General features: G+C 40.1%; 1 protein-coding gene across 1 annotated transcript in view; it reads right to left on the bottom strand.

The window, feature by feature from the left end:
* The window catches only part of TMEM63A (transmembrane protein 63A), a 44781-nt gene that overhangs the window by 14297 nt on the left and 8155 nt on the right, over positions 1–22329 (bottom strand). Inside the window, exons 2-14 of the mRNA XM_088052346.1 lie at positions 16830–17310; positions 14795–14937; positions 12795–12874; positions 11261–11324; positions 10122–10159; positions 8837–8979; positions 6306–6357; positions 5024–5132; positions 4561–4631; positions 3765–3845; positions 3012–3135; positions 2532–2665; positions 111–248 (exon numbers count right to left, since the gene is read on the bottom strand). Coding sequence (XP_087908472.1) covers positions 111–248; positions 2532–2665; positions 3012–3135; positions 3765–3845; positions 4561–4631; positions 5024–5132; positions 6306–6357; positions 8837–8979; positions 10122–10159; positions 11261–11324; positions 12795–12874; positions 14795–14937; positions 16830–17310 — 1658 coding nt within the window. The remainder of the gene's footprint in view (positions 1–110; positions 249–2531; positions 2666–3011; positions 3136–3764; positions 3846–4560; positions 4632–5023; positions 5133–6305; positions 6358–8836; positions 8980–10121; positions 10160–11260; positions 11325–12794; positions 12875–14794; positions 14938–16829; positions 17311–22329) is intronic.

The following is a 22329-nucleotide window of genomic DNA, read 5'->3' as shown; positions in this document are numbered from 1 at the left end:
CAACACTACATAAAGCTTTAGTTTTATAGTTTAGTCTCATCCCTATTTGTCCTGGGCCCATTTTAAACCTACATTATCACCAAAAAATGGATGTAAAACAGGAATCTTACCAACAGATATTCTCAGGATAAGGAGCATATGTAACCTCCCAGTTGGATACACACAGCTCCCTGCTGTAGGGTGATGGCTGGGGTTCTCCTTTACACTTAATGCTCTGACATTTGCAAGCATTGAAGTCCTTAAGGATGCTGTAAGGAGGAAGAGGAAGATTTTTCCAATTTTTTTTACACCAGAAAATGTTATATATATAAGGAGAAAATCTGGAAATAGTGATAAAGGTTTTGGTTTTTTTTCTTAATTTTAGTAACCTGTGATCAAGCTAGAACTTAAACAATAATGTAACATATTATGCAATAATGACCATTACATAAACAGTTGCTACCACAGGCTTGAGCTCTGTTTAGTTGGAAATAAAAGCAACTTTGTTTTTAAATTGTTTACTGCTTCTACCAACATGAACAACAGCAATGAGTCATATTAAAAAAAAAAAAATCAAAGCCTGAGAGCATTGGAAAAAAAATTAAAGACAGACAGTTTCCTAAACACATTTTTACATAATACAGCTGTTTTCAAATCAAAGTAGACTAATGAAATGAGACTGCAGACTAATGCTTTACACTGGCATCAAAACCAGCCAATTTTGCCTTGAGTACCAATTCTCAGAAGAATTTTTAGCATGCTGGTATTCTCACAATTCAAAATATTAACCTCTTTTACCCACTCCTAAAATAATCACAGTGCTTAATTCTATCTTCCAATATTATGAGTTTACTGACATTCAAAATATTTAAAGAAAATTTAAACATGCCCAAAATAAATGCTTTCAAAGATCTCTCAAAGGACAGCAGGAAAAGGGTGAGGCACACATTCAGAGACTATTTTATTACAGTAGCATAGAAACAATATATATTATATTTAAATGGGGAGATCCTAAAATTTGTGAACAAGCTTGTTTCTCAGCTGTGGTATTAACACAAAGACAACAGAGAACCACACACACAAACACCAAGCTAACAAACATAACCCTCAACCCCCCAGATCTTTTCCTTACCAGAATTCAAGCAGTGATGTCAGATTGCCAGCATCTTGCAGCAGCAAGCATTTAAGACAGTTGATTATTCTTAGATAGTTTATTTTTAAAAATACATACAGAGCAAGTTTCAGCCATCATTAAAAAGCTTCTACAACCACCTAAGCCCCCAGAACCTCACTTATTTGCATCCTATTTCTCTCATCCTATTTCAGGGCTCTGCAGAGCAGAGCATCCTAAGGGCACCAAATAACTTTCTAATTTGATGGGAGCCTCAGCTTCACACATGATTTAATTAATTTCCCAGGGAGTGGAGTCTACCACATTAATTCCAAGCTAAACAAACTAAAATATTTTAAGGTCTTGATGATTCAACTCAGAGATGCCTGCAGTGTAACTCGGAATGCTTGCTCAAGGAGGAACTATCCCATCAAAATTGTACACAACACATCCGTAGCTAGAGAAGGAATTTCAGCAGTCATTCCTTCTTCCATTTTCACATCTCAAAATATTATTTCATTACAAAATTGTTAGAAGAGGCAGATTTCATCACAGCCACTACTCAGTGAAAGAGCAGCAAGCAAAACTTTCTCCAATATACCAAATTCTTGCAAGAAATCCTACATCCGGGACTTCCTTGAAAAATGGTCTGAAAAACTGTCTCTCTAACATGACTTGAAGGCCAAAAGAATGCAGATGATTTAAACCACAGAGGCTAAGAACAGAAAAAAGCATGCTGTATTACATTGTAATATGAATATTATTCTGCTTCTTCTATTATATTCTATAATAGAATAATATATAATATTCTATAATATTCTTCTATAATATATTCTATTCTTCTATTATACTTTATGTTAGCAAAAGATGCTCACAAAGTGCCAACAGAACATGAGAGGCTACACACATTTTTCTCTGCAAATGACTGAATCAAAGCACAGAAAAACTTCTGCTATTAGGCCTACACATATATCTATAACAACAAGTAAGAGATATACAGAATATGTGTATCTATCACCTGTGGCCAGGTCCCTACACTGCTGAGATGACTTAACTGGCAGTGTAATTTGTACTCACTCTGACCAGTTGGTAATTGGACCATTTGCACAGTAGGAAATGGAGATGTCAGTAACTGATATTCAAGAACCAGCTAGTCTGGCCTCCTATTAACCTACACTGATGGATCCCACGCAGAAGAGAAAGGCTCTTTATCCCATTAACTGTCCCAAGCCTTTTAGTCCCTTAGATAATTTCTTCATTCAAACCAAAGAGGCTAAAACACATTTATGGGAAAACTTACCAGAAAGCAAAGCAGAGCAAATCCAGAATGGTGAAAAAGAAGAAAGGAAGAACCAACATAAGCAAACAAGGGACACAAACAAGAGATCAGTTGTACTATTTTAGTAAAAAAAGAACAAACAAGACAACAGACAAAACTTACTAGGTTGCCATGGATTTCTCTTGAAATGTTACAAAAGCCATTCCCAGTGGGTTATTATGAACAGCTTGTTCCTCTTTCAAATATTCTTCCTCAAGTTCATTTCTAACTTTGGTATAATAATCTACAGCATCCTCCTGTGGGGAAATTGATGGTTGTTACATGCAGGTACCAGATGGCCAATATCCTCATTAACACACAGCTTACACAAACCATAATCACCCTTCCTCATGCCACTCCCACAATTTACAAATCATGTCACAAGGCAAAGACAAACAAGAAGACTTTCTTGTACTTCAGCTAGTGCACTAAGATTACATTCCAAAAGTTTCAGGGAATTCCTTTTCTATGCAGTATAAGAACATGGCAGATGAGCTATGGGCAATGAAGAATTTTCTGAAGGTCAATGAAACATGACACAAAAACTGTTTTCTACTCTAATAACCTACTTAGCCATAACTAATAAAGAACACAACCTCTTACCCTTTCACATCCTCCCATTTCGCAGCAGCAGAATTGACCACATGGCTTAGGGTTGATTTTGACCCTCTTGCCATACTTCTGATGCAGGTGTTCATAGTAAATCAGGCTTTTTTCTGCCTGTTTTCTGCACAGAAAAATGCATCCATAAAATTTTTCAAGAAAACAGTATCAACAAGCTTAAAAAGATTATAATACCTGAGAGGAAAAAATTATGTCAAGGACTGATAGCAAATTAATCAGTCATCAAAGATATTTACATGCAGTTTATTTTGGTTACTTATATAATTTACTTGCAAGTCCATAATATCATTACACAGCCTACACTTGTAGTAAGGTTCTAGGAAAAGAACAACCCAACGTTATTCTTGAGAGCCCAGAAGATAACACTTGTCTCTCCTGTGATCAGCACCTCTGGCCAAAGAAGCAGGGTTAACAGAGTTATTAATTCAATAGTTCAGTTTTTCACTTTGCACTGCCTGTCTAGAAATAACTAAGTACATATATACATAAATAATCAGCAAGTCAAAACTTAACTTAGGCAAAACACAACATATCACACCAACAAGAGATGGGCTGAACCCTATAAACCCCTTTAAAGCACAGTGGAATCTAACTGAAGTCCAGACCAGAACTTGAAGAGCAGAATCCATTCTTAGGATGCACTAGGTTAGTACTGCAGGTACATGTTGATTAAGGACTAGCAAAACATCCATAAAATTAAGCTAAACTCATGTGGGTAACAAAAGCAAGTACCTTTTCTTGAACAGGTTAATAAGCTTGGCTACATCGTAACACAGCTGGACCTCCAGCACAGTGCAGGTTGGGTAGGCATCCCTGAAAGGAAGCAGCACATGGGAACAGTAAGAACAGAAAGTACAATGAAGAAATTGTTTCAAAGAGCAGCACTGGTATCTAACTGACATCTCATCACTCATTTAATTTCTGAATGAATTATCAGAGAGCAGAGACTTCCACAGACAGTTGTTGGAAGTTATTTTAATATGACATGCACAGCTTTATTCCGAGTAAATGCAGTATGGGGGCATGAATGGAAAGTGTGGATACACAGGCACTTTCTTAAACTCTGATTTTAAGATCAGCTAACTAACTTCATCGAAATCTAGTGTTTTCTATATTTTAAACAGCGCAAAATTCAAAATACTTATCTACTTGGGCAGGGAGAACTACCAGGAAAATTTTACATCTCCTATTCCTAAACAAAGATGGAAAGAAACTTTTTACAAGGGCCTGTAGTGACAGAATAAGGGGGAATGACTTCAAACTGAAAGAGCATAGGTTTAGATTAGATATTAGGAGGAACTTCTTTACTGTGAGGGTGGTGAGGCACTGGAACAGGTTGCCCAGAGAAGCTGTGGATGCCCCATACTTGGAAGTGTTCAGGGTTATGCTGGATGGAGCTCTAAGCAACCTGGTGTAGTGGGAGGTGTTCTTGCCCATGGCAGGGAATTGGAACTGGATGATCTTTAAGATCCCTTCCAACCCAAACCATTCTATGACTCTAATATTATTTCTCAAGTATGGAACTTACGTGAAATGGTTTTGTACTGTCTCTTCACTTGCATTTTTTGGAAGACCAGTTATGAACAATGTGCACTTAACCTAGGAAAGAAAACACAAGTTACATTTTGATAAACCACCTTACAAAACAGAAAACAAGAATATAAAGAAGGCCAAAATACATCACAATTAGCTGTGCAGTAGAGCAGGAAAAAAGGTAGGTAATTTTGATTTTGGTGGAAGCTCATCTATTTAAGACAGAACTTTCTACACTGGTAACCAGTTACAGCAAAATTTTACAAATCCCTCCCCAACCCCCTTCTCTCCATCCGTTTTCACAATTCACTCAGTAAAGCATTGCTTTCAGTCAATTCCTTCACATTTATGTCACTAGCATTCATGCCATTCTAGCATGCAAGAGGCATCTTAGCAATTTGCTTTTTTAGCATTATGCATTGGCAAATACACTTTTTCTCTCCAATACAGACACTTACTATGTTTTCTTCTTTATATGTGACATACTTCATGTGATGTCTCATGAAGACAACAGTCAGAATCAGGTAAACAACAGCAAAAACTGTGTGCAGCCAAAGAAGATTATTGCTGTCAGACAAAATGTTAGGAATATGAGAAACAGGAAGAACCAATTGTCCAACTGATACAAGCAGCTATCAAAACAATAATCAGATCAAAACCTCCCACTGAACACAAAACAAGAAAAAAAAGGCAATCACTGGTAGTCAGTCACACCTATGCAGATGCCTTGGACAGCCAACAGGATTATTTGCTTCTCATTCATCAAATGAATCAATCATAAAATTCTATGGGTCATATAGCTGAAAAGAAAAAGATACTTTATGACATGGACATATTTAGGCAGTGATTGGCTTTCACTTTCTCATTCAGGCAACCTACAGCACATATGATGCTACTTGCTAAAATGTTTGTTATTTACTTTATTATTTACTGTGTTGAGTGCATAATTGAACTCTCCTTGATTGCAATCCTTATTCAAATTGAAAACAGTCTCATACAGGGAGTAAATTCTGCTTTTCTAGCAGCTCCTTCTTCAAAGCTTACAGAAGTTCTGTTCTGTGAAGAGCTCTTCAGTTTTGTAAAGAGCATTAATAATTGCAGTTGAACTAAAATTCAGAACAAGAATTTTGCAGATAAAAAAATCCAACAAAGTTAAAAAAAATCCCCATTAGTTAATTGGTTTCATAACATGGTTAAACAAAACAGAAATTCTACTGGACACAGTGTCAGGGATGGATGTGGATTGATCAAGAAAAATATCAGAAGATCTGTGCAGCTTTGTACTTCAACTATTTTGCAGACTTTTTAAAACACATAGAAGCCATTTTAATTGTAATCTCAGATGGGAGAGATATGCACACACATAAATCTAATGTAAGGGAATTTAAATCATCCCAGCTACACATTCCAGTAAAGTTATCAGCTTTACCTTCCTTCTGAAGCATCGTTTCCCTTAACGGGGAAATTTCTGAAAATAATATCACTGGGTGTGCAGTCATTAGCCAAGAGAAACATGTGGTGTAAGAAGTGAGAGCTGAGAGAGTAGAAGCCCAGTCTCAGGATTTCTTATCAGCACTGTAAGTGCACAGCCTGAAGCAGAACATATCCCAGTTTCAGCTGATGTACAGGGATTAAGTTACTCCAACCCCATGAGCCATGCTGCAAATATCAATTCTTGTGTTTAGAGACCATGGCAGGAAACAAACATCAGCATAGAGGGACTCTGCAAGACTGACTTACCTAGTCTGTAAGTTTACTATAGTTGTTCTTCCAAAACTATAGGGATCTTTATCTAGGAAGAATAATAACAAGTAGGAAAATTAACTGGTGCAACACTTACTGCCAGAAAGTCAGCTTTTACTCTACTTTTTAAAGAAGTTGTTACATTTCTTTTTAATGTTGAGCAAGTTAATTGATAAAAAGATTTAGAATCATAATCAATGCTGGTTTACTCTGTCCTGCATTTTAAAGTTGGAAAAAAAACATCCCTAGATTATACCACATTCAAGTAATCAAGAAAAACAGTAAAGTGTTTTGAAAATCTAAACACTAGATCTTTGAAGCAGTTCCCTTTCTCCCTCCAGTCTCCCATCATGTCCATTAACAACACTGATTAGGGATTGAACATAATTTCCTTCACATTTTTCTTTCATCTTAATTGATTTCTTATCTCAGGCTTTTAAACTGCATTAATTCAGTGTTGACAAAACAGTGTTAACAACCTTGGTAAGGTCAAAAATAGGTTTACATGACATAATTTCTCTAGACTGTCAAGTATTTAAAAAAATTATAATGCAAGTGAGGGAAAATTGAGTAAATGATCACAAAGGAAAAGGAGTTAAGTGTATCTAGAAAGCTAAGCAATCCTTCTAGCCCAGACTGTTAAACCACATTGCAAGTTAAGTCATCACAACTGAAAGAACTTCAAATGCACAAAATCAGCTTACAGCGCAAGAGGAGGAAGAAGGGGAGAGAATACTAAAGCTTTGGTTTCTGCTGTATTTCCTAGACTCACAAAGGCTAATGCAGAAAAACAGAAGCTATATTGTCCTGCTTTAATAAAAAGCTGATATTAATATATACAGAGAATTGCCAAGAAAGCGCTCATAAAAGGGAGGTCAGAGATGGAAGTTCCACAGCGAAACAATACAAAAAGAAAAAGGTACAGTGTATCCTATTACAGACAAGAGCTATGTCACAATGTTCTTAAAACCATGAACAATACTTTAAACATGATCTTGAAGAGACTGATACAAAGCCAGGTACAAAATGGGATTGTAAGCACTCATAATCAAAAATGGATGAATTTATAAATGGAAGAATTCATAAGAATTTATAAAAATTGAAGAAATCATAGTGAGATCTCGTTCAAAGAACTCAGGTTTCCCACCAGCAAACTGAATGGCAGACTAGAGGACATTATTGTATTTGTAGGTGCCACACTGGAAGACATAATCAGGACTAGACTGCAAGAAACATGAAATGAACTTTATCTACTCAGCATTGACAAAGTCTCTGCAAGATATGTCCAATTTTGAGACACAAACCAAGACATAAAGGAACAATCAGAGACAGTGTAGCTAGATTAAAACAAAAATTCAAGGCATGGCTGATGATTTTATGATCAGCCAAATGGAGAATATTTCTCACTAAAGACCAAATTAACTGGTTTGTTTATAAGAGGAAAAAGCAGATAAAAATGTTTATTACTCTTAAGCAGCTACAAGGATTTTGTAAAGAGGAAAAGAATAATCTATAATCTCCAGTGACAGATCAAAAATACTGATTTTAAATTAATTGAAGCAAAAGAGATTCAGAAAAATATTTCTCAGCTGTGAAGATGTTTTCCATTGACAATCACCACCAATAAAAAACATAATGATCAATACCAGGTAAGAGGGCATGGATAAAGTTAATCCTGCCTTAAGCCTTTTAAATCTTGTCATCTGTGTCTGCAGGTCTGCAATCTTGTTTCTGACAACAGTTTAAAGAGCCCGCTACAATCACACAAATTTGACATCAGACTGAGGGGCTGTGTTGGGTTTGTGTGGCCAGGTTTAGGTAACGGAGGGGTACAGGGGTAGATTCTGTGAGAAGCTACCAACCTCCCCCATGTCCAAGACAGCCAATTCCAGCCAGCTCCAGGACAGACCCACTGCTGGCCAAGACCAAGGCAATTAGGAATGATAGTAACACCTTTGTGATAACATATTTTAGAAGGAGAGAAAAGTTATTGTGGCAATCTAACTGCAGACAGAGAAGAGCAGAGTGAGAATATGAGAGAAACAACTTTGCAGACACCAAGGTCAGTACAGAAGGAGGGGCAGGAGGTGCTTCAGGCACCAGAGCTGATGTTCTCCTGCAGCCCATGGTGGAGAACCATGGGGATGCAGAGATCCACCTGCAGTCTGTGGAGAAGACCCACACTGGAGAAGGTGGATGCCTGAGAGGAGGCTGTAATCTTGTGGGAGGCTTGTGCTAGAGGAGGTCCTGGCAGAGACCTGTGGGCCCATGGAGAGAGGAGTCCATGCTGGAGCGGGTGGGACTTGTGACCCTGTGGGGGACCCACACTGTGCACGAGGGACTGCATCCTGTAGAAGAGTGACTTATGGTGCAGCAGTTTGTGAAGATGGTATCCAGCCAGAGTCAACCCACTATAGTGGTTAAAACATCACCTTATAAGCTTTACAAAAAAAACCAAAAAACTGAAGAGTTTTCGTATTATATAAACTAAAGAATTCTTATAAGAATACAAGAAAATAAATTCTTACCAAGCAGATCACCTGATAGATTGACAGGCAATATCACACACACGGACAAAATGCTGATAGCAATCAGCAAGCAGATGATGTGACGCTGGAAGGCGAGGTAATGTATGGCATCTTCACCACACCTCTCGTGAATCTCATCATCACTGCATCAGACAGAAAAGCACATGTCTTTTAGTCTTCTTGGTAGTGGTTTATGAACACACATTAAATCCTCAGTCTACTCAGTGACATCCTCATTCCCACCAATCCCTATTGGCTTTCAAAATGGCTGTGTTCTTTCACGTGTAAATTCTGGTAACAAAAGTGTATTTTTTTTGTGCAATAACACCATACAAAACTTAACACTAGAGAATTTAGGATTGCAACAATAATCTGAAAAGCAAATATGAAAAGCAAATCCTTTTGGACTAAAAGATGACGAAGTCTTTTGCTGAGACCTGCTTTATGCCAGTCACAAGCCTAGCTCTCCAAATTTAAGATCAGTAACAGTATTCACTCATCTCCATAAAGGCTCCCTGTGAGGCAAATTACAACAAAACCACCTCACTCTTATGACACCCAGGTAATAGGAAATAAAAGGCTTTGGAATAAAGTCTCACCATCTCTCCACTTTCAGCAGATTAGATCCTTAGAATAGGAGAACTTGGAAAAGGAAAGAACTGAACTAGCAAAACTGGAGAAACACAGGCTTAACCCCCACCTCTTTCATGTTTCAGTGTATCCAAGCTAGAAATTTATTTTCAAAGTCATGAGCTACTAAGGCCCAAGACACATAAAGAACATACACCACATGTCTAACATTCTGTTTCTGGGAAACACTGGGATGGACTTTCCCTAGTTAGTCAATTCCAGCCCCAGCTAAACCACTTGTTCCACAGAAACCCTTGCAGAGAAATCCCAGTGCCTGCCTGGGGCCTTACTGGCTTCAAACAAGGGAACACCCACAAGGTACTTTTTGAAGAGTAAAATCCTAGAGTGTAATTATTAGCTCTGAATCCATATAAATGCTATAGATTCACTCAGATTCACATACTGTCCTAAGATTGGGAAGTCCCTGGGCTGCTAGCAGTACAACTGTATCCTGAAAAAGTATTCCTGTAAATTGACCTTGTTTTCACTTCCTTTTTTCAACCAACCAGAGACACCTGTATCAGTGCTTGTATTAAAATTCTATCTGCTCAAAGGTGAAAATAACCCCCAACATTTTTGAATGAAAACCACCTTTCTACATTAAAAAAGATCTAAACAAACCACAGCTCTCACTATTTCTGTTTCATATACTTACTGCATCCGAAAAGCAGCTGTAATCCAAGAACAAAACCCCTAGAAATAAAAAAAAAATGAAGTTTTTAGGAGCTAACGTACAAAAATCCAATTAAGACAAGTATTTCTCTTAGCTAAAAAACTGGTAGTTTGTTGCTCTGAAATACAAGGGTCTAATACAAGTTAATCAGTTAAATGCTTGCTGAAAACACTGCTGTGATTACATTAACAGAAAGGCTTCTTATGTAGGATTACAAATCTCCCAATGAAACTGGATAGCAGAATTCACATCTCACTGAGCATTCTGCTATGGTTCAAAAAACCCTTCTCTCTCAAAAGGGCTCTTCTTTCAAGTGAACATTATCCAACTAAATAGATACGTGTTACTCAATGGCTAAAGTTGCTTTAGGGTTTTAAAAAGATGAAGTAAAGTACACAAATAGCAAAGCAATCCTGATCAAACACTAGTATGCTTTTGATGCTCACACAAATAATTAATTGCAAGGCTAGATATTAAGTTGATGCATGCATATATAAAATGATGAAAACTTAGGATGCCACTATGGGACAACTTTTGCATGGTTCATTCTGAAGTTGCAACACAAAATTATAGAGGTGTACCAATTCAAGGACTTCAGAAAGACCATGGAGGGAGCCAGTTAAGTCTGGCCAAAATATTACCCTCCACTCCAAACCAATTTGATTATTAAGAGTGCATAACACTATTATTAGCCTCGCACTTGCATCCAGTTTTCTCAACACTGTGAGGAAAACAATGTACTGTAAAGAGCAACCAGGTATTATTTGCAATGTGAACACAACTTTTTGAACTATTTTCCCAGCACAAATTATTTACCAGTCTTTTTTTCACTCACCCTTCTCATTTTGAAACACTAACATAGTCCCTCTTTAAATTAAAAAAAACCAAAAACCAAACTAGACTTAGAAATGATGACACAAGATACTGGTTTTATGGTATGACAATAGTTTGTCAGGAAACAGAGATTGTGCATTGTTCTATAAAAACACAGTTAACAATGCATTATTGATTTTTGCATAGAGATGAACCTCCAGTTTAATGACAATTCATTGGACTATATGGAATGGCAAATTCCAGCAGATTCCATTCAGAAAGTATTATCAGAACTCTAGAATACTTACCTTATCATATTCAAGATCTTCAGGTACTGATGATGATGTTGACAACCGGTTATATCTTGATTCACTAAAACACATTAAATGATGCTTTTAAGTATCTTTAAAAACAGATGATGGAGTTTTACAGAATTATTTCAGCTTTAACAATTCTCACTAAGGGATGTAGTAGAAGCACACTTTTTCACTTATGTGATTTTCACCCTGTAGCACATGCCTGATTATAGTAACTTGTCTATGTCTCGTGTTGAACAGAGAGGACACGTGAGCTCCCAACAGGAGAGCACACAACTGAACTTGAAAGAAAATAACATTTTATCAGGCTATTAAAACCACAGTGATCTAACCAAATGCAACACAGGTTTGGGAGCCTAGGCAGGATCAGATTTGCAAGCTGGTTTCCTGTTTGGATATTCCCCACAAGACATCACTTCTTTTCTTTGCATCTTTCTTCCTTTATTGTATAGTCATTGCTCAAAATTTCCCCTCACAACTAAATCCCTGCAAAGTCACCTTCACACACAAACAGTCCTGTAGCAATGCTAGAAACATTTAGAAACTCTGTAGCCCTCAAATGTAGCAGAGTGCCTATATTCAGTTTGTCCCTAAAAAGAATGGTAATTAGAGGAAGACACCTGTTAGAATGGAGTGTGCTCCTAGGTGTCTCTGTAATTTTGGCCAGCATGCTCAGCTCAGAGTCCAGCAGGGCAAAAATACAGGCTCCTGGATGTCTGACTGCTCTAGCCTGTTGGCCCCATGAGTCCACAGCCCAGTCCCAGAGCACCTTCATGATTGCTGCCTCAGCCAGCTGGATTAAAGCCTTCTCAGTTACTGCCCATTTTATTTTACATCATCTATCTTTCACAACTGTCCATAGATTACACCTAAAAACAGGGTTTGAGTTCTTTCCTGTTGCTCATTTGTGAATTTACCATAACTTGATTGCACCAGGAAGGGGTTCACTGTTAAAGTTCCCCCACTTCACAGACAGCTTAGATTTTAAACATCCCAACACATCATCCTACAGAAAAAAAAAAATAAAAAAAATCAAAAGCTCATTTGAAATACTACTAAAAACCAGTGAAGAATTTTAGAAACCTGTGACAGTAAGTTTTTATTTTTGAACCCCTGGGAACTTTTGTGGCACAGGCTGTGCAGGGAGCTCTCAGAATACACTGGGTTTGAGCCAAGATAAACAAAATGGTTAATATCCCTCTGTACAGAAGCACACTGCAAACATCAGTGTGCAGCATGTCAGAGACAAGCAGCCTATTTCCTTACCTCCACTTCCTTAACTCACAGCTGTAAGATGAAATTCACGGCAATGGAAACACAGGACTTACGGCTGAAACCACAGACAGTAACTCTCTGAGGGGGATGTATTCCACACAAAGCAGTGTGAGAGCATTTTTAACATACAAGTGCATGTGATAACAAATGTATCTAATTGATACAAATTCACCTTATAAAAGCCACATTTACTGTACTTTTCTCCCCACATGGTTTCAACAAGTCAGTCTGATTGTATATCTTTTTTTACCTTTCGACTTCTGACACCAGAGCAACACGACCATAGTCCCAGAATCTCTTTCTTATAATGGAAAACAGTAATATTAAAATCTAGAAAAGAAAAAAGAAAATATTAAAATATTTATTTTTCCCATTTCATAATAATCATTCTTAGGTTTTTAAGAACTGACAAAAAATGCTGTCTGAGCTCCTAAATCAATTATCATTGTATCATAATATAAACTCAGTGGTGGCCATACCACAGACCAACACTACCTATCTCTGATCTCTGCAATGTATTTTTAATCTGCCCCCTGTATTTTCCCTTTTTGAAGGAGTGGAAGAAAACAAGAAAAAAGCTCCATCACTGAGTATTTCATAGATAATTTTTTTTTTTTTTAAAGAAACAAGTTGCTCTACAGAAAGCAATGATGTATCAAGGCCTGTTTTCTATGCATATGTAACCATACACCCTCACCCTCCAGTTCCTCCTCCATCCCATACCTGTTTGGCTGGAGTTAGTGGTGTTAGTACTGGGATCAAATACCGACTAGCCAGCCAGGATACATATCCAGATTATCTCTGTGTCAAGATTACACAGCCAATTTCCACATTTCACAATGAATATAACATTCTTATGAGAGCCTTCCTCCTAACTGGGATGATTAATTTAGATCTTCCTCCTTCATCCGGTCAGTAAACTTGGTGCAAGCAGGAAAGTTCTCTACATTCTTCACAACTTTGGCTGAAATTGGCTACAGTATTATACAGCTATTAGGAATGACTACCAGATAAAAATGGGAAGACAAATACATAAACCTCACTTTCTTTGGAAACCAGCCTAGGAATAACATATCAGAAATGCATCAACTGACAGTTAGTAAAAGGATATGCAGTAAAAATATATTAAAAAAAATCAAAGCTAAGAATACAGGAGTTGATAAATAATTTTATAAATAATTTTCAGCTCTTGGATTTGAAGAAGAGAGGAGCCTCCTGCACTGTACCCAACTCTCCACCTAACCCTGCTTGAGAGTAGAGTTCAACAGCAAGGAACTCAAAAGCAAACTCAGTGTCTTAAAAATTGAGCCACAGGTTTAAAAAAAAACAGGCAAACACTTCAACTAAATCTTATTAAATGCTGTGCGATTTGTCACAGAGGGCTGTAAATACCTTACATCCTCAGGAAAATGGATTTATGGTAGCATACACCAAATCAACAGCAAAGAATGCCACTATATAACTTTGAGGAGTATCCTCTACATTCCTACAGAATGACCAGCTCAGACCACAGGTACTTCAAGTTTCTTTACAGCAGATTTCTAGAACTCAGAAACTGTTACCCCTTTAGTCTATTTTACTACCACATACCCTATTCACAGGCCAATTTGCAGGTCTGCAGCCCTGTTTCTGGTGGCTGAAGACCACACTAGACCAAGCTTACAAAAATAACCACAAGTTTTAGTGCAGTTTCAGGCCTGTACTGCAGCCCCCAGGTAGCAACTTATCATATTAGTTGCTCTCAACCTAACCTACCTGCTAACCACCTTTTGTCAGGACTGGTCAGTACATTATTTCATCTTCATCTACAGCTTCAGGAAATCTAGTTTTTAAAAAGTTGGTTTTTCAAAAGGCAATACAACATGGAAAATCTGTCATTTCACAACCGAGTTAGTAATGGTGTCCCCTTCCTGAAAATGTACCCAGTACTTACACCCAAATGTTCTTGCAGTTAAGATAAAATATGAAAATTTGAGCTACAACAACAAAATTCACTGGTTTCATACACAGAACCTGTAAAACTGCACTCTCCCTACATTTACACATCCAACATAAAGTGACTCCACCATCCCATCTGTACGCAAACACTTATCGACACTTGAAAAGAGAAGGATGGCCTCAACTCATTTCTTATTCTGAACATTCCCAGAAATCAAATTCCAACCCAAAAAAAAAAGGAGAATTCTGAACAATCTAACTTTTGAGAGGCCAGAACTACTTTCAGTATAAGAAACAGAAAACTGGGCTTACAAAAAAGAAGGTTACGTCGAGCAGCAGGACAGTTGGGATTCCACCAAAAGTTACTCCTTGGAGCACTGTGCTGCCCTGAGCAGTACTGTAGCAATAAGTTTCATTTGTTCTGTTGAAAGGTCCACTCCTGTTCCCGAAGAAGCCTAGATGAGAATGTCCAAAACCCAGAAAATAGAAAGGATTCATTTTGTCTATCCCTTTAAAAGACAAAAAAAAAAAAAAAAAAAAAAAAAAAAAATGAAAAGGTGAAACCAACTTGTGAAAAGCCTGGTTGGTATTTGTGAGCTATACTAATTTACAAGTATAAAAAGTGCAGGAAGATGCAATCAGAAAACTGCTGTGGAAAAGAAGGTGCCTTTGGCAATCTCTTCCCTTCACATGTGAAATATTTTGCAATAACTGGCAGGTTCAGCTAGCAGCAGTGCCCAGACAAGAATTCCAGACATCTAGTGAACTCTACAGAGATCTACAGAAGACCCCACCCAAAAAAAAAACCTTCCCTATAATTTAATCTATAACATCAAACTACATATTCCAGCCTGGACTGTGATTCTAGGAATCACACAGGGCATTACATATTCCAACAACAGCAGGTTGAAGACTTTGTTCCTAGTTGATGAGCATGTGTGAACACTCCAGCTTGTGAACTTCGTATTTAAATGTCACAATCTTGAGATCATTAACAAATTCACCATTAATTCCACAGAAAAGAACTACTACACAAATACATACACTCCTTTCTCTTCTTGGGATATTGTGGGAATTTCCTTTTTCAAAATAATTCAACTGAAAGGCCCAGAAATTATCATATGTCATAAACAAGAAAAAACAAAGAGCTTCTCAGAGAACAGATATCTACTTCATTTTAGTCAACTGACCTGATCAGATAATGTAGCACCATACAAGAACACACGAGATTTGGCTATTGATACAAAGTTCTTTTTATCAGTGCAGGCAATTGCTCGTTTATTTTGGGGCTTTCCACTTCAAACATTTCCTTTCATGGATCTTACTAACTTGCTGATTCCCAAGTACTTCTGCTTCATGCAGAACACACTTCTGACTGATAAATTCACAAAGAAACCACTCCCTGGAAAAAAAAATTCTTCAAAAGCAAATATTGTAGGTCCTCATCACACAGGTCCAGGGACACTACTTTTGGGATGTCGTGCCTCTTAGAGGCATGCACATGTCTCTGATGACAGCACTACTCTGGATGCTGAAAATGAAACAAAAAACAAACAAAAAAATACAAATAACTACATATTCTCCTTTTAAGCAGCGGGAAAACAGCATGGAGAATTCTCCTCCCATAACAGCATTTGCTAAATGTTGGACAGCGTGACACGGAGAGGAAGAAATTTTGTGTCAGCTGATGTGTTTAATCACAGGGAAGAAAGAAAAAAGAAAAAAAAGAAAGAAAAAAACCACCCAACGACGCCCACAGAAGTTGTGCCGTGACTCTATCCTTGCTTTCTACGTACTGAAATTTAGTGCTGACGGAAAATAAAGCACATTTGAAGAGCCTTCGGGAATCTTCAGCACAAGCCTGCACTCTAAACTCTAAGCAACACACTGGAGTTTATCAGACGCTGCTTCCAACTCTCCAAAGCTGTTCTTTTTAAACAAGCCAGCTGCCAGGAAGATAAAGGGCAGGGGAAGATCTCCCACGGGTGGGGCTGCGCCGCAGGAACCCAGGAAGCACCGGGCTCCAGAAATGGGAGCCGGCTCCCGCGTGGCGCTGGGAGCCCGGCTGCGCTCCCGGCTCCGGCAGGGACCAGGAGCCACGGCGGGCGGGGCCGGCTTCCCCAGGAGCACATTGGAAAGCGCCAGGCTCGCCCCTGACGCAGGGAGCGGGTCCCTCCGCTACAGAGCAGGGTGGGCTGGCTCAGCTCCCTGCGGGGAGGGGACGCTGCTCCCGGCGCTGCCCGCCCCGACCCGCTGAGGCGGGGGTCCCGGCGAGAGGGGGGGCCGCGCTCGCCTCACCGCTCCCCTCCCCGCGGCCCCGCACGGCGCCGCTCCCGCCCACCCTTACCTGCGCAGAGGCGGCTTCTCCTACCCCCTCCCTTCCCTTCTCTGCCTTTCCCTCCCTTGCCCTCTCGCTTCGTCACCTCACGGGCAGTCCCGGCCACGGCGTTACGAGCGCCGGCAACAAGTCCCGGAGCCTGCGCATGCGCGCGCGGCCCGCGGTCAGCGCTCCTCCGCCCCTGGAGCGCGCTCCTCGCTTCCCGCGGCGGCGCAGCCCCACAGGGCTGCCCCCGCCGGGACAGGGCCGCCCCCGCCGGGACAGGGCCGCTCCGACCGGGACAGGGCCGCCCCCGCCGGGACAGGGCCGCTCCGACCGGGACAGGGCCGCCCCCGCCGGGACAGGGCCGCCCCCGCCGGGACTGGGTCGCTCCGGCTGGGAGAGTGTCTGCCCCGCGCCTCCCCTCAGGGAACCGAGGGAAAGCTGCTGCTACTGTCCATCCTGGAGAAGGCTCCGGGGAGACCTTATAGCGCCTACTGGTGTCTAGAACCTAGCAGAACATTTTATAGAAAAGGAAAAAAATCAAACCAACCCCCAAGAAATGTGAGATACGATTTCCAGAGAGATTTCACAATTTCAGGTCTGGTGAAGTGGGCAAGCACGCAGGTGGAAGTGGAGCAGGCCACACACTGAGATCATGGAATCATGGAATGGAGTGGTTTGGAAGGAACCTGAAATTCCATCCCTTTCAACCCCCCACCGTAGGCAGGGATACCTGCTATGAGAGCAGGTTGCTCAGAGCCCCACCCGACCTGGTTTTGAACACTTCCAGGGATGGGGCAGCCACAGCTTCTCTGGGCAACCTCTGCCAGTGCCTCACCACCCTCAGGGTGAAAAGTTTTTTCCTATTATCGAATTTAAACATACCCTCTTTCTGTTTAAATCCATTCACCTTTGTCCTGTCACTATATGCCCTTGTAAAAGTCCCTCTCCAGCTCTCCTGTAGCCCCCTTCAGGTACTGGAAGGTGCTCTAAGGTCTCCATGGAGCCTTCTCTCCTCTGGGTTGAAAAATCCCAGCCCTCTCAGCCTGCCTTTGTATGAGAGGTGCTCCTGCCCTTTAAGCATCTTCATGGTCTCCTCTGGACTTCAACAACTCCACATCTTTCTTGTTCTGGGGACCCCAGACTCCACACTCTGAGTGGGGTCTCAAGAGGGCAGAGTAGAGGGGGAGAATCACCTTCATTGCCCTGCTGGCCAAACCTCTTTTGACAGGTAGCTCTGAAATAAATTAATAAATTAATGGTAGTAATATGAATGTTTCATAGCCCCTTGTTTCCACACACTCATATGTTGTGGATTGGAAAAAACACAACCCCAAGACCCAGGAAGTTTAAGTTAATGAGTCTATGACAGAGCTGGGATAAGACCAATTCACAGATATCCATAAGGACATCCTATCCTTTAAGGGGTTCATTGCTTCTAGACTACAGGCCAGGAACACTGTACAGCAGGTCCCCGCTGTCCACCTCTTCTCTACCCTTTATGTTAGTGTTCCCTCCACAGCCATTTGATACCCAGAATTGCCAATCACCCTCATCCTCCTGTGCCTTCATCCTTTGCCCCTGACTGGCAGGACAGACCTCAATGAGCAGCAGGCATATGAGGAAGTAGATGATTATGGTAATGATGAAAACTTAACTGTTCAAAGGGAGCCAGGGACCACTTGCCTTCAATGGTTTGCACCCCTACCAGCAATCTCATGGATGAAGCAGCAGTGATGTCTTAGAACAGCAACCCACTGTAAAACCAACCAAAAATAATTAGGACATTGCAAGATTCACTCTGATGTTACATTGGTCAAAACCTTGGTTATCTGCTGACTTTTATGTTTAAAAGGAATTAATCTCCCAGCTGCCTAGAAGCCACTATCTGCTCCATTTGACAGTCCTGATCCTGCCTCTCCACCTTTAATTCCTTGTATTCCTGGGTATTCAGACTCTGTGGATTACTTAGGGCCCTGCATGCATAGCTGCTGTCCTGCTCCCTGCCATTTTATTCATCCACAATCGTTTTGCTCTGCCAAATCCTTGACTCACTTTTCAGAAGTGCCTGTTCAGCAGAGAGCAGCATCTGGTTGTACATGTGCTATCTGCCTTCTCCCAGCTCATCCCACAAAAAGAGAAAAGTCCTGGTCATCTGCAGTCACTGAGACATTTCAAGACAGAATTTCATCATTTACCTAGAAGATGCATTGTAGATAATCTGTGATTTTAAATTTGCTGTAACAATTATGCTAGTTAGAAAATGACATAAAAATTCTCAGTTCAGAGCGGTTCAGATTCACTGCTGGAATAAAGAAATCCTACTGTTGTTGAAGGATGTTACTTGTTTTACCTTTAAACACACTCTCCTCTCTAGGGCTGTGTTGGTGGGAAAGTTGTTTGGCATGAGTGTCTCAGAGTTTTTGTTCCATCCTGCCCTTTCTGGAACAACTCTTCCTGTGGACAACTTACTTCAGAACAGGATTTCACAGTGGAATAATTATAATCACTTTCTTTTAAATTAAGTTTTACTGATGTAGGCGCAGCAGAGTAGATCTACCATGCAGGTGAAGCCTCAGTGTATGCTTGCAGCTCTTGCACTTCTAGGATCAAAATTTGTTTGGTTGGTTTTCTCACTGATTTCCTAAGATGTTTGTACTCTTGATTCTTGCCAGGTTCTTCAAAATTAAGAAGGCCTTGCTCTGGTTTGATTATCTTATTCTGTAGTGTAAAATAGGTAATATTCAGTGATCTCAGCATTGTAGTCTTGACATTCTTCAGTGTGATGACTTTTGCCTAGCTACAAAATAATTTTTCCCTCTCTCACAAGAATAACATCGAGCTTTTGTAGTTTGTTTTTGTTCTTCCTCTGTCTAGACAGGCTCTTTAGCTAAGTGGTGTGATTTTGTTTATCTCTAATTTCAACATCAGAGTCACATTTCCCTCCTCCTTACCTCTTGTAAATAGGGTTTTGTTTACCACTGTCTGTTCTTTTGGTGACAAAAGCCACATACTGTCATTAGTTCACAAACGTTTAATTATGTTGCTAGAGCAGATGGGAAGCCACCCTCAGGACCTAGGGAGCAGGTCAATAGACTCTGAAATCCCTCCGTCTTTCTTTCATTTTGCTTTCTCCATATCTACTTCAACAGCTCTTTAGCAACAGGTTGAACAAGTGTGCAGGGTATTTACACTTCCACGTGTGACTCTTCCCTTACTTTATTAAATGATTATTCTTAAGCCATTATTATGGCTGAAGAATTCCCTTGTCACTTTAGTTTGATTTATCACAGCAGGACATCCCTTGATGGGTGAACTCCCAACAGGACTTCAATAGTCTCTGGAGGTGAGTAGCAGGTGGCCTGAGCTTTGCCATGCGTGGCAACTCCCGCCGTGGTTTCTTCTCTCTGAAGAAACTCATCAGCCCAGCTTGCTGTTCCTTACTTATCTGCCTATTCAAATACACCTTAATGGATTTAATTCAGGCTTCCAGCCTGGCAGCCCTTTGCTATCTTTTAATCTTCGCCTTCATCTGGCAATCTGTTTACGAGCCTCAATACTCCACAGGATGCAGTGTGGGCATTATGGGATTTTCCTTTGTAAGGTCTGAGCATTCAAATGTTTATAATAAAAACAAATAGAAAAATCTAGACAGATACACAGATTTAAATATCATAGTACAAATCAGCAAGCAGCAAGCCTTGATTTAAATTCACAATTTACCCTTCTTTTCTCTCTATTCTTTTAATTGTTTTTGTCATGCTGCTTCTCATTCATAGGTAATATGTTGACTTTCAAGGTAGAAATATCCTTGCATTAAAGTTGGAATGTATTTTCATTAATCAATACAGCAGATTATTATACAATGTATTTAACCAAATACATCTAATGGTATTTGATAGAAATTTTCTTTTCCTTTTTATGTCATATAGGAAATGGTGAATGTAGCATTGGTATTGATGCTTGAGCATGATTCATTTTTCTTGTCATCTTCATCAAGTTATACTTGGATGAAAACTGGATTTTATTAAAACACACAGGAAACTGCAGTCTAAAATAGCAATGCTGAAAAGTATGGGAGGAAAAAGTAGGCTTATTGCAACATGCTTTGCATAACTTGATTTATGAAGTGGTGAATCCATGAGCTTCCTCATCACTCACCTCTGGGCAGGGTGAGGTTTTAAACCTTGGGTTTTTTTGGAGTAGTCGCAGGTGTGGAGAATCCCTTGCTGATGTATAGGATTGTTTGGTTATTGTTAGCTTGTCGCAATGCAACTGCTGTTAGTGTGACACAGTTTGGTACAAAAGTAGGGCAAGGTGGCCTGCAACATGAGTGACTTCATTGTTACCTGAATGTACACATTATCTTAATGCTTATCCGTGCATTAACCCCCTGTGTATAGAAGCTGAAGGGACTTAATGCATAGGTGGCACAGCACTAATCATAATTAAGTCAGCTTGCTGAGAGAAAGAGGGAGATGGAGAAACCATCTGGCACAATCTGGTTTGTCCCATTGAAGAGGAGGGCACCTGACCACAGGAGCTATTTGATTTATCAGGCACCAGGTGTGCTTGTTACCAGTATGAAATATCAAACCATTCAGAGCTTGTAAAGTTTTCCCATTTCCAGGTACAACACACATTGGTTTTACTGAACAACTCCAGTGTCCTCGAGAGCCTCTCTGCTCCACAGGTGTCCTCACTGTACACTGTGACTCCTTTTGCAACAATACTGAGGTGAGCCCTGGACAAAATTTAGCATCCTTGCCTCAGGTTCTGCTTTCCCTGGAGCACAAAGATGAGTAGTTGTTTGTGCAGGAGCCACAAAATGCTCCAGGAGATCCTGCAGTCTAAACCATTGGTGGGTCAATTCAGCTGGGTTTGCTGCAGCCTTGGATTGAGACTAAATTTTTGTGAAGCAAGATCTGAAATCCTGGTTTTAATCCAAATGGGTCAGAAGAAGAACACTAGTTTTTCTGTTTTTATTTTTTTGTTCCAAACACCACTCAGTTTGACAGCTTTGAAGAAACTACTCATGGTTGATCTGCTGTGTCCACACTCTTTGCAAAGAGTCCAGGGAGATTCCCAGCTTTTAGACATAAAAACCTGGTTCCAAGGCCTTGGTGACAACACTTCCTGGTTTACTGGCTTGATTTCCCTTAAAATGTCAGCATCAAACATGCTGCTTGGTAATTTATAAATTTATAGATTAAATAGTTTTTTTAAGGACTTTCATAATGAACAGTCATTTTTTTTTTTCTTCTGTTGGGCAGGAATTTCCCCTTCCCACTTCTGGATTTACAGATGAAAAGAATTCAGTGTCCAAACTGTGGGGATTTCAAAGAGCTGGCAAGGTCTGAGTTACAATTTCCACAGCAGCAGTGACTTGACTCCTTAGCAGACAGAGCAGGAGAGCACGGGGGGCCACTAATGACAGCAGGATGATCCTGGTGAGCCCAAGCAGGGGGTCAGGTGCCAGGGATGCAGGGCAAGTGGCTGGGGTGACTTGGTGTCAGGATGCAAAGTG

Source organism: Pseudopodoces humilis, chromosome 3 (assembly GCF_049639895.1).
Source record: "Pseudopodoces humilis isolate 2021_Gansu_Grassland_sample_001 chromosome 3, ASM4963989v1, whole genome shotgun sequence".
Lineage (NCBI taxonomy): Eukaryota > Metazoa > Chordata > Aves > Passeriformes > Paridae > Pseudopodoces > Pseudopodoces humilis.
The sequence above is the reverse complement of the archived record's forward strand: the minus strand, read 5'-3'. Positions and strand labels throughout refer to the sequence as shown.